A 12,848-nucleotide genomic window follows, 5' to 3' on the forward strand; every position below is an offset into this window, starting at 1 on the left:
ACTATGAGCTCTCTAAGATATGACGGAGCTTGACCATTTAGAGCTTTATAAGTTAACAGTAGGATTTTAAATTCAATTCTGGATTTTACAGGGAGCCAGTGCAGAAAAGCTAAAACAGGAGAAATATGATCTCGTTTCTTAGTTCCTGTTAGTACACGTGCTGCTGCATTCTGAATTAGCTGGAGAGTTTTTAAGGACTTACTAGAGCTACCTGATAATGGAGAGTTACAGTAATCCAGCCTTGAGGTAACAAAAGCGTGGACCAATTTTTCTGCATCTTTTCGGGTCAGGATAGGCCTAATTTTCGCAATATTACGCAGATGAAAAAATGCAGTCCGTGAGGTTTGTTTTAAATGAGAATTAAAAGACAAATCTTGATCAAATATCACTCCGAGGTTTCTTACGGTAGTGTTAGAGGCCAGAGCAATGCCATCTAGAGAAACTATGTCATCAGATAAAGAGTCTCTGAGTTGTTTGGGGCCAAGAACAATAACTTCAGTTTTGTCTGAATTTAACATCAGGAAATTGGTGCTCATCCAAGTTTTTATGTCTTTAAGGCAGTTATGGAGTTTAGTTAATTGATTACTTTCTTCTGGCTTCATCGATAAATACAACTGAGTATCATCCGCATAACAATGGAAATTTATAGAGTGATTTCTAATGATGTTACCTAAAGGAAGCATATATAGAGTAAATAGGATTGGTCCGAGCACAGAACTCATGGAACTCCAAAACAAACTTTGGTACGTGAGGATGATTCATTATGAACGTCAACAAACTGAAAATGATCAGATAAATAAGATTTAAATCAGCTCAGTGCAGAACCTTTTAGGCCAATTAAGTGATCCAGTCTCAGCAGTAGAATTTGATGGTCAATAGTGTCAAACGCCGCACTAAGATCTAATAAAACAAGTACAGAGACAAGTCCTTTGTCTGAAGCAATCAGAAGGTCATTTGTAATTTTAACTAGTGCTGTCTCAGTGCTATGATGCACTCTAAATCCTGACTGAAATTCCTCAAATAGATTATTATCATGGAGAAAATCACACAGCTGGTCTGCAACTACTTTCTCAAGGATCTTTGACATAAAGGGAAGATTAGATATTGGTCTATAGTTGGCTAACACTCTGGATCCAGGGTGGGCTTTTTAGTAGAGGTTTAATTACAGCTACCTTAAAAGACTGGTACATAGCCTGTTAATAAGGATATATTGATCATATCTAACATATGAGTGTTAACTAAAGGAAAGACCTCCTTAAGTAGCCTAGTTGGGATGGGGTCTAAGAGACACGTTGATGATTTAGATGAAGAAATCACTGCGGTCAATTCTTGAAGAGAAATTGGGGAGAAGCAATCTAAATATATATTAGGTTTTACAGCTGTGTTTGAGGTTAGATAGGTACTATCTGAGGGCAGGAGGTCATGAATTTTGCCTCTAATAGTTAGAATTTTGTCATTAAAGAAGCTCATAAAATCATTACTGCTAAGGGCTAAGGGAATACAAGGCTCAATAGAGCTTTGACTCTCAGTCAGCCTGGCTACAGTGCTGAAAAGAAACCTGGGGTTTGAGAGTTATACCAAGGAGCGAACTTTCTTTGCTTTTTTAACTTCTTTTTAAGAGGAGCTACAGAGTCAAGTGCCATCATCAGGTCAGAATCTCAATATGTCCAATATCATACCTTGGCGTATGATAAAATACCTGCATAACTAATGAAATTCACATCATGGTGACAGATTCTTAGTCTGCTTTCATTGTTTGAACTATAAAATGTCAACAGAAAATGTCTGTCACAAAGACAGCCCAAGGGGATGTCTTCAAATGGTTTGTTTTGTATGACCAGCAGTGGAAAAACCTGATGGTATTTTTACAATAATATAAAAAAAGAGGAAAGCAGCAACTCATCTTACTTGAGAGGCAGCCAAATATGTGCTGATGAATCATCTATCAACTGAATTAATTTCCTGATCAATCAGTCAATCAATCAAATATTTGCTTCTGGACTAGAAGTTCTACAACCCCTATACCTTCAGCCTTTTCATTTCAGTCACCCCAAGTTGGATGTGTTGAGGGAAGGTGTGCAAAAATATTTAAATATAAATATAAATATGCTGTCAGTTAGTCAGTATTAGGGTATTTTACCAGTTGACTAAGATAAGTAATCTTTGAGGATTTAGAGAAACACACTCAGTCGTCTGTGATTTATTAGTGTTCACACACACATATCACATAAACAGGTCTGGTGATGACTCACAGGTCGTACACACGCACACACGCGGGTCTATAAATTCACTCATGCAGTCAGAGTCTTATCAGCAGTTGACTTAGAGACGCAACAGAGGTCTCTTCTTCATCACTCCTCTTCGCCTCCCGCCTGTCGACATTTAATATTTCATGAGCAGAGAGCAGCTTTACAAGGACACGTTTTTAATTCAGCCACACTTGAAGTTAACATCAGATGATTAACAACATTAAACATAAAATTAGCTCCGATAATGTTTACCAGAACAATTAGGAAAAGGTTAGGATGAATCACAACACAGATTCCTTCCTTTGAAAAAAGGAAGATAGATTGTTATTAATCACAAAAACACCTCACTGACACTGAACAGAACACTGTTACTGTTCATTCCCTACTTAAATCCCCTTAACACTATTCAGACCTACTCATCCATCTAATCATCCACCATTTTGTTGCTTATTCCTACTTATTATGAATTCAGGGTTCTCTGTCTGTCTCTGATTTATCAGAGGCTATGCAGTCTCTGTTTGGTTTTGTTACAGATAGCCTGTCAGTTGCACAGCAGCACTGAGACCAACAGTCAGTGGTTCTATAATTGGGCTGATGCTGCCATCTGCTGTAAAAGGAGGGAACATCCCCATGGCTCATTGTGCGGCTTCTGTACCTGCTTGAGGTTCATTTTCAGGTGTTAAATACATCACATCTATGTGTGGATAATGAGACAATGGGCCCCTGAGCTACAACATGCAGTTGGTCCCACCACCTCTCCTACACACACACACGCTTTCTCATGGTTTTGCACCCAGTCGTTGTGCATCTTTTTGTGTCACTTTGTGGTAAATTTGTGTGTCTTTGTAGTCGTTTTGTGTCTTATTGAGGCAATTTTGCATCTAATTTGGTCGTGTTATATCTTATTGTAGTTATTTTATGTCTCTTTTCAGTTCATTTGCATCTCTTTGTGGTTATTTCAGTCCCCCGTTTCCCTGTTTGATATGTGTTTACTTGAGTTACATTTTTTTACGGCTACAACTTTATTGTACGGCTGCAAGTTTTTTTGTAGATTAATCTTTTGATTACTTTCCCCAATTAATCAAGAAGGCCCAACATATTGGAAAATATTGATCTGTGTTTCCCAAAGCACAAGATGATGTCCTCAAATGTGTAGTTTTGGTCACAATGCAAAGATATTCAGATATTTTTTGTCATAGAGAAGAAAAGAAACCAGAAAATAATCACATTTAAGAACTGGAATCAGAAAGTTGTGACTCTTTTTTCTTAAAAAAAAAAAAAAAAAAATTTAAACCAGGGCAACTTCTAGGTCACCTGGTAGAAAGTGTGTCCCACATAAGCTGAATCCTGTCTCTCTACAGCTGTTCAATCAATAAAGGCAAAATTTGCTCAAAAAAATATCCCAAAAACTACTCAAAGCAATTAATCGATTATCAAATTACTTAGCAATTACTTTAATAGCTGAGAACTAATTGATAGATTGGTGCAGCTCTAGACATTTTGCAGGTGAAGGCCAGGGCCTGGGCCTGTGCCAAGTAGGCTCCTCCAGTAATTCATCCGCAGATAAAGTCTTTTCCAAAGAAACATACTGAGAACGTTTACTCAGATAAACTTTTTTAGATGGCCAGGTTTTATGATCTGGATTATGATCCCAACTTCCACAACAGAAATGGGGTTTAATCACATAATGTCACAATTAGTGTTACCTTTGATCATACAGATACATGTCTGTAGTTGTTGTAGCTATGAGAATCAATAAACAAATCATATCTTGAACCTGATAACAACCAGTCTGTTAAATGGTTACATCCACTTTACTGTCTGTGCAGTTAAACATTAACTCAAGCTGCTATTAATTGGGGCAGTAGGAATCTACTCAGGCCACACACAATAAAAACATTGTAGTGTCACTGTAACTACTGTCACTGTAAATTTAATGCAGACTTCACATGCTAAATTATAAATAAACACGTTACCGCTACAACAAAAAGATAGTGACTGGAGTGACTGGGAGGGTTAGATAGACCTCCAAAATAAAGCTGGTGACAAACTGAATGAAAGCTGTAAATAAAGGAATATAACAATTGTTTATGTTTCCATACAGCACACATGGAGGTCACTGAATGGTTTGATCGAGTATGAAAATGATGTACGATGGCCTTTACAGTCTTTAGATCTCAACCCAGTTGAACATCATCTGCCTCAGAGTATTTTGTTCAGTCTAAATCTACCAGAGGTTGTTCATCTATTGAGTTTCTGTGCCTGCTTTTAGTGTTCAGTGTGTGTGAAATCTTTCAGGATTGTTTTGACGCGCCCCCTGCTGGTACAAGGAAAGACACACACACTTTTTACCTGTAAAGGATTTTCATTAGTTGAATGGTTCACAGTGGTAGAGAGTACATTTACTCAAGTACTGTACTTGAGTATTTCCATTTCATGCTACTTTATACTCACCTACATTTAAGTGACATCTTTGGTTTTTGCAGATACAGATTATTAATTCCAAATTATTTTAAAAAAGCAACGTATTACAAAGACGATGATGACAGATTAAGCTCTGCAGCAGTATATTACCCTCACGATTTAAAACATTTTATGGTACCATTTTCCTTACATCACGAACTGAGACTCTGTATCTTTTCTGTTCCTGTAGTCTCTCAGTCAAAAGCTAAGAAAGCCTTCATGTTTAAAAATGCTCCCTCTGATTACAATGTAACTGTAAATATTTGGTCTATATCATCTCTCCACTTGTTCAAAAATATCCTGTCTTCTTATAATAGGATCAGCCGTGTATGTCCATAATAGCACCTCTAGAATTTAATGATATATAAGTTGATTACTTAAAGCTATCAATGACATTAACACTTTCCTTTTATCTATGATTGAATGATCCATGTCATGCTCTGTTGGAGTATGATCTCCTGATTCTGTATCTGTCTTTATTTCATATTTATTGTTTTAGCTGTTGTAGTTTGGTATCATTTCATTATCCTGTTACTTTTGTTTCGTGTTAACTGCTCCATCTAATTGTGCTTAAATAGTTTCATTTTTGTTGAGGACCCCTTCAAAAACAAGATGGTGCATTTCTCCTGATAACGAATTACCAAAAAGTAGATAAAGTTAAAATCAGCCCTATTTCTACCATCTGCAACATTAAAGTGATGTACTCAATAATTATAATGCAATTATATATCTATCTTTTTTAAATGGGCCGTTCTGCATGATTAGTACATTTAACATGATGTACTTAAAGTACATTCTAATACTAATACTTTCGTAGTTTTACTTATGTAAAAACTGAAAAAATTAAGTAGATCATTAAATGATAACATTGTTACAACACATATAAAACATTTATTTCTTTTATTATTCCACCTCATTAAATCATGGAAATTACAATTTTCAAAATACTGTTTTATTATTATTGTCTGGATTTTTTTTTTTTTTTAACTAACTTTAATTTTTTCTGAGATTATCATTATCTGGCTCTTATTACAAATTGAGATCATACAGATATTCAACAAGTCAACATGTGTTCATTCCACAGGCGTCACATTGAAAGAACATACATATTCCTGAACAGCAGACCACTAGGATGAAAAATAGACCGTTGCTATGGACGCAGTTCTGATCATAGACGCCAGCAGAAGCAATAAAATCATTTTCATATCAGTAAAAGCTTTTTAAATTCATATTTTGTGTCAAATTATTGACTTGATTAGTAGGTGGCCATGTAACAAGTGGGATTATGTACAGAAATGGTGATTCAAGACCCCTCTGCAGGTTTATTTCTCAATAATGGCCCACTCGCTGTACATTATCCGTTATGTGTTGGCTTTTAGTTGCTACTTTACTGCTGTGTGATGTCATCAGAGAATCGTAACAGAGGAACATTATAGAAATCAGATGGAAATTCACATTTGAGCTCCTTGACAGGTGTCAGGAGTGTCACGTTGGTGTTGGTTACCCAATTCAGAAAACTCTTCAGGTTTGCATCACAGTGAAATCGGTTCATGTTCAGGTCAAGGGAGCTGAGAGAGCGAAAAGCATCAGGGTCAGGGGAGGCTATGAAATTGTTGGAGAGGTCGAGTACTTTGAGACTTTTGGGCAATACATCAGGCTGGAGATAAGTCAAGCTGTTGGATGAGAGGTCCATCTCCACAACTGAGGTGAGACCCTTGAAAATGCCCCTAGGAAGAGACTGCAGCGCGTTGTGGCTCAAGTTCAGAGTAATCACATGTCCGAAATTGTCAAACAGATCCAGACATGTCCACTGAGACCAGACAGACTGCAGGGAGCTGCCGTGAAGATCCAGGGTTGTGACATTATTCGAATCAATGAACCTCACTTCTCTGCCGAGATTGCACCACTTGATTGGGTTTCCTCCATAAGAGAGATGCTGAAGGTGGTCCAGTAGAGTCACGAGGGTATAAACACCCCCCAGGTTTGTTAATCTGTTATCCCGAATGTCCAGATGCAAAATATCCCCAGCAAACCTATGGATAATTCTCCCCGGCGAGTCTATCAGTTTATTGTCACTCAACAGAAGGTAATCTAAACTCGGAAGTAAGGCAGGGAAGCCAATGTCTCGCAGAGAGTTTCCTGTTAGATTTAATACTTTTAATTTGGGAAGTTCACTAAATGAGTCGTGACCCAGAACACCAATGTGATTATAAGACAAGTCCAACACCTGCAGGTTTGTCAGAGAAGCAAAAGTGTCAGAATGGATTTCCCCCAGCAGGTTGTATGACAGGTTGAGCATTTCTAAATGTCCCTGAAGGCCTTCGAAGGCATTTCTGTGTATCTGATTCACTTTGTTTTGGGAAACGTCAATGATTGCAACTTCTTTTAGTGCACTGAAAACCCCTTCTTGGAGTGCAAATATCTTGTTTTTAGACAGATCCAGAGTGTGGACTGAACTGTCATTCAGGCTTTCAAACATGCTGCTGTCTGGATCAGGGTAATTACTGAATGAAAATCCTTTACCCATGAGTCCCAGTGACAGTTTGAGATGGGAAATCTTGGTCCCCCTAATGGCTGTGAACAACTGCTTCGATTTACTCACGCTTAACCCGTTGTTGGACAGGTCGAGTGTCTGAAAGGACATCCCCCTGAAAGGATTCCCACATTTCTGCCAGTCACGTTTTTTAAACATGGTCTTAAGGAAAACAGAGTCTAAATTCAGAACCTCAAAGTGCTTTCCCTGAAAACCTACCAGATCAGACTCACATATTTTGTCAATTTCATTCAGTTTGAGATTCAAAATTTTCAAATTAGTCATGTTTGCAAAGAACATTGAAGGCTGGAGTCTCTTTATCTTGTTATCAAAGAGGTCAAGAGTCTCTAAAGAGGTGAGTGGCTCCAGGTAGTCCTCCTCCAGTATAGACTGTTGGAGCGAACAGTGATATAAGTAGAGATTCTGCAAACTGGACAGTCCCACAAAAGCCTGCGGCTCCAGCTGAAGGTGGACGTTGCCACCGAGCTCCAGCCTCCTCAGGTGTCTTTGCTCCCTGAAGGCATTGTTCCTGATCATGAGACGCACAAACTGTCCTCCAAGGTCCAGCTCCTGCAGCTCCTTCAGGCTCGACAGGGAGTTGGAGTTGATCTCACTGATGCGGTTCCCCTCCAGGTACAGGTGGGTGATGTGAGGAGGGAGGGGAGGAACCGAGCGGAGGTTCTTGTAGGCACAGTTGGCTACAGAGTTCACGATGAGGCATGATAGGAAACAACCTGGCACCTGAAAGAGGACATTTAGAAAATGTAAGCGGCAATGACAAGTTACCACTCAATGCTTTCATTTAATGACAGAGTTCATTTCATTTTGTATATATTATCTTTTTATTGCTTGAAGAAGTGTTAACCAATTTAAATAACTTTCAAAATAAAAGAAAAAAAAGCATATAAAAACCCTATCACACCATGGGCAAATTATAAAACGATGGGCGTGGGCACAGACAAGCAAGACACACAGACTTTGTGGTGGCTTTACTTCTCTTTGTTGTTGTTGTTTCGTGTTGTAGTTCTGTGTCTCTCTGGAGTAATTTTGTGTGTCTCTGTGGTTGTTTTACGTGTCTTTGATGTCAATTTGTGTCTTTTGAGGTCATTTCGTGTCTTTTATGGGCTATATCTGTGTTTCTTTTGGTTGTTTTGTTTCTCTTTGCAGTTGTTTTATGTCTCTTTGAAGTCATTTTGTGTCTCTTTAAAGTATATTTGTGTGTTTTTTTTGGTCATTTTGTTTCTTTTTGTAGTTCCTTTGCATTTCTTTGTGGTCATTTTATGTGTCTTAGCAGTCGTTTTGTGTCTCTTAAGGTTAATTTGTGTAATTTTGAGGTGACTTTGTGTCATTTTTGGCGGTTTTATGTCTCTTTGAAGTCATTTTGTGTCTCTTAAGAGTATAGTTGTGTGTTTTTTGGTCATTTTGTTTCTATTTGTCATTTCTTTTCATTTCTTTGTGGTCATTTTATGTGTCTTAGTAGTCCTTTTGTGCCTCTTCTGGTCAATGTGTGTCATTCTGAGGTGACTTTGTGTCTTTTTTGGTCGTTTTGTATCTCTTTGTTGTTCCTTGGCATCTCTTTGTAGTCATTTTGCATCTCCTCTTGGTCGGTACATTTTAATATGAGTGACAATTTGCAAGTGAAGGCCGGGCTTCACAAGCTCTTACAACAAGGGCGAATGACCTGAGATTGAAAATCACAAATAAGCTGGAAACCAAGGCTAAGTGACAAAGTACCCTCTGAAAGTCTACTTTGATGTGAATGCAGTACATACTGTCCCCACAAGGACCATAACTGAGACCAATCATCTGATATACACCACAGCCACAGTGATCCTAGAGATGCTTGGCTTCAAGATGAACATTATATATAAATATATAGAGAGAGAGTTTAAAAAATGTCTGCCTTTTATTCATTAATTTGTCTTTTCTAAATTTGTCATTTTTGTCTGGTCTGTTACTGCACTGAAACCATTGAAACCAAAACTATCTATAACATTTGATTCTACTTATGATGTCTTTTCTAATACATTTCTTGCCTCTCATTAAGCACTTCTTAGAACAATTTATCTACTATTCCATGTCTAACACACACACACAAAACAAATGAAAGCACAGTTTCATAAAAGAAACAAACAGCAAAATAGATCACCAAGAATTCACTTCTCAGATAAAAAAAAAACTATTTTCATGCACCAGTAATCCTTGACAAAACATTTCTAAATTGAATTGCATGATACTGTCTTGAGAGCTTGAAAAAGAAACAGAAAATCCATTCTTACTCTTCTTAATTAAATATCCAGTCCAAGTATTTCACAAAAGCAATAAATGCCTCCCAAGCTTTTTCCAAACAAATCATATAACTTCCTGTTGATATTAGACTTAATAGCATCTGCCTACAGCCCATTGTTTGATACTTGGTCTGTTCCAAAACAGACACACAAGGCTATTTTAGACAAATTTCTATTTGCCAGAGTTGCTAAAAAAACATAGTGTCATCTTAATTTGCATTTCTACTGTGTTGTATGTGTACTGTATGTTTACCTACCTGTAGGAAAACACAGATGACAGCCACCTGAAGACCTAGTGTCCACATCTTGACTCTGCTCACCAGAGGAACTCTCAGTGATATGAGGTCAAACAACACTCAAGGATCAGAGCTCTGTTCTGCAGAGATTTCTGCTGGCATCGTTTTTATCTCTGAGTGTTTGCGTCATTTGTTTGGTTGCACTGATCCTGCAAAGCACAAATGACGCTGGATGGGGTTTCCCTTTCTTTGCCAGAGTTACATGAGGAAGGGAAGTACGCTCACATGTTTGCACGCTGTCTTTTGTTGTTTTGCACTGGGGTTAGGATTGCATTGGCTGTCTTTCAAATACGTTATGTTGCCAGGTTTATCGTGTCAGATGTTGCTTGATTTTTGTTGCCAACATTGTATCCGTGGTTGAACAAATGCTTTAAAATGTTAATTATATGGATTTCAGTGGTGACTTTTATATCAGAGACATTTCCTTCCTACTAGGAGTGTAGTTTTACAAGAAGCACTGAAAGGATGAGATGGTTTGCCATGGAAATATTCACTCATTGCTTTCAGCAGCTTTATAATAATACCTGTTGCTAATGGCCTTTAAAACCTGTCAAATTTTGATATAAAAATCTATAAATCGTGTATGTGTTGAAAGCATGTTCTTAATTTCTTTGGTGTTGTATGACCATTTTAAGTGTATGTTTGGATTGAACTTGCATTAATGCCATTTCAGTGTCAGTAATAAGTAGGACAGCATTTTAAAATGGTTTTACATAGAGTGGTAATTATAAGGCATTAATGCAAGTGATGAAATGACCATACTGAACATATTTCTACACATCTGCACACAGATTGATTTGAGGGGAAACTCCTTTAGTCAGAGGATATGTTGCAAAACATTTGTTCTACTTTTGCTTAATGTGCAACAAATCAGTACATTATTTCAATGTGTTGGATATTTTCCCCACAATTTCCTAAAAAGCCTCTTCCTCTTTCAGATATTGAGATGTTAAAGGACTTTGCTAATGTTGAATAGGTATATATCTCACCAGGAATAACTATAGGTTCAAGCTTGTCATCTGTTCTGTTTGGGAAACTGTCCAGCCAATTTATGCCCAAATTAGGAAGCCTATATAATATGGTCAGTGCTTTATATTCATTATAATCTGCTTAAATCACTGCAGAGTACAGTGGTGTGTATGGTTGCATCACACAGGGCTGGTGAATTTCACAACCTCTGGAGATTGAAGGTTTGTCAAACACAATACAGAGAGAAAGAGAGGCAGAGGTTGACTGACACTGTGGCAATAATGCTTCTCCCTTTGAGGTATAGATTTAATGAGTAACTATTATGTATAGGCTACTTTTACTCAAGTTACAGTTAACCCAGGCTTAAAGCTATTGGAGTAAAAGGTAGCCTACAATATATCCAGTGGCAGAAGAAGCACTCAGAAGCACTCTTTTACTCAAGTTGCTAAAACGAGCAATACCACAGTGTAAATATATTACGTCATGGGTAAAAGTATAAAGGCAGTACAGAAGTATTGGCATTAAAATATACTTAAAGTGGCCTACAAACAGTAACAGTTTTAACTGTACAGAAACCTGCTATCAGGTAGCATGTGACTCACCAGAGATCAATAACATCATTTACATTAATGTTTTTTAATTCTTAATAATCCACCAGAGTGTATGTGGTGATTATATTCTGTACTATCAATCTTAATCTGCAAAGTAACTTTAGGTAACAAATAACTGTAGTGGATATAGGTAGGGTAGACCTAGCATGGTTTTAACACTTTTTGTCTCAGCACCTATAACTCGCTGAAATTTGTGTCAGAGCTCTCAAATTTTACTAACAATAAAAGTGAAGCATTAAAAAATACACACAAAAAACTGATACATACACTAATAACCAAGTCCTACTAAGGTCTACTTCGCTAACCTGTACATGTTAGATGCTTAGTACCTCACATGGTATGAGTCCAAAATACAAGTCTGCTGCCTCAGCCAAGACATTCTCCTGCTGCTACTCAGTTTTTAATACAATCACACACCGAGGGTTGCATCATCTGGAACAATTTGGGGTTCAGCATCTTGCTCAAGGGTACTTCAACATGCAGACTGGAGATTCCCGGTGATTGAGCCAATGATCCTCCGATTGACCCCACTCTACCTCTGAGCCACAGCCACCCCAGTACAGTACGCTACAGTTCGGTTTGGTACACTTTTGTTCGGTTTCCACTGCAAAAAGTTGTGGATGGTACCAATGGAGCCGTTCCGTACCGTTACCATTTTTGGTCCCCTTCTGTTGGGACTCATGTAACCGCTACACATACCGTGGATTTTTTTTTTTTTAGTAGACTGTAACAATAAAATGAAAGTATGTTTTGCTGCCTCTTGCAGCAGCTGGAGTCGGTGAAAAAATAACTTAATTCATTGTGCTGAGGTGGAAAGTTAACTTGTAAATCAGTCAACACACTTAAAATATTCCATTTGACAACTTCAACCATTACTTTTTTTTTTAATATGACATGCACTTTTAGTAATGAGTGGATCTTCAAGCATTTATATATAATAATTTTGGCCAGATCATGTGAACTACATATATTCTAATCCTCACTCAGAGAAAAAAAAGGGTTGCATAGCATCAAGCTACGGCAACACTAAACCCCAACCTTACCTTTGAAGGACTAAATGCACAAACACGCTATTTTCAGCCTGTTTAAGTTTGTTCTGAAAATGTTGGTGCGCAGCCTCATTCTGTGGACGATAAACAAGGTGCAGACTTCCATCTGTGTCACCAATAATGAGGAAATACAGTGAGTGCTTGATGGAGCAGTGAGTGACAACAACCCCGCCCACATTTTAAGGGTACTGTTTGCAGTGGCTAGGGTCTAGGTACCATGTCTGAAGGGTAGCCTACTTTTGATTCCAAAGGTACCATACTAAAAGTGTTTGGTGGAAACGGGGCTATAGGTCACCATTTCTTGGTCAAAATGGTGCTATTACAACCATCCTGGTGTTACAACCGTCCCCGGTCTCCCCTAAAGTACAATATTGACTTCAGAATTGGAGT

The 12,848-nt window shown here is 37.9% G+C and overlaps 1 protein-coding gene across 1 annotated transcript; it reads right to left on the reverse strand.

Moving 5' to 3' along the window:
• Positions 1-5,667: 5,667 nt before the first annotated feature.
• LOC125896929 (toll-like receptor 5) lies at positions 5,668-9,902 on the reverse strand. Its single transcript, XM_049589911.1, has 2 exons — positions 9,791-9,902; positions 5,668-7,986 (listed from the first exon to the last, which is right to left on the reverse strand). Exons 1-2 carry the CDS (start codon positions 9,836-9,838, stop codon positions 6,100-6,102), a joined length of 1,935 nt encoding a protein of 644 aa, XP_049445868.1. The 5' UTR covers positions 9,839-9,902; the 3' UTR covers positions 5,668-6,099.
• Between the last annotated feature and the right edge of the window lie 2,946 nt (positions 9,903-12,848).

This window comes from Epinephelus fuscoguttatus, linkage group LG11 (assembly GCF_011397635.1).
Source record: "Epinephelus fuscoguttatus linkage group LG11, E.fuscoguttatus.final_Chr_v1".
Lineage (NCBI taxonomy): Eukaryota > Metazoa > Chordata > Actinopteri > Perciformes > Serranidae > Epinephelus > Epinephelus fuscoguttatus.

What these genes read in the sequence shown, in the direction of transcription:
- LOC125896929 (XM_049589911.1), bottom strand. Translation starts at nt 9,838, where the DNA reads ATGTGGACACTAGGTCTTCAGGTGGCTGTCATCTGTGTTTTCCTACAG. An exon ending in TCATCTGTGTTTTCCTACAG is followed by an intron (nt 7,987 to 9,790) that starts GTAGGTAAACAT and finishes GTCCTCTTTCAG; the next exon opens with GTGCCAGGTTGTTTCCTATC.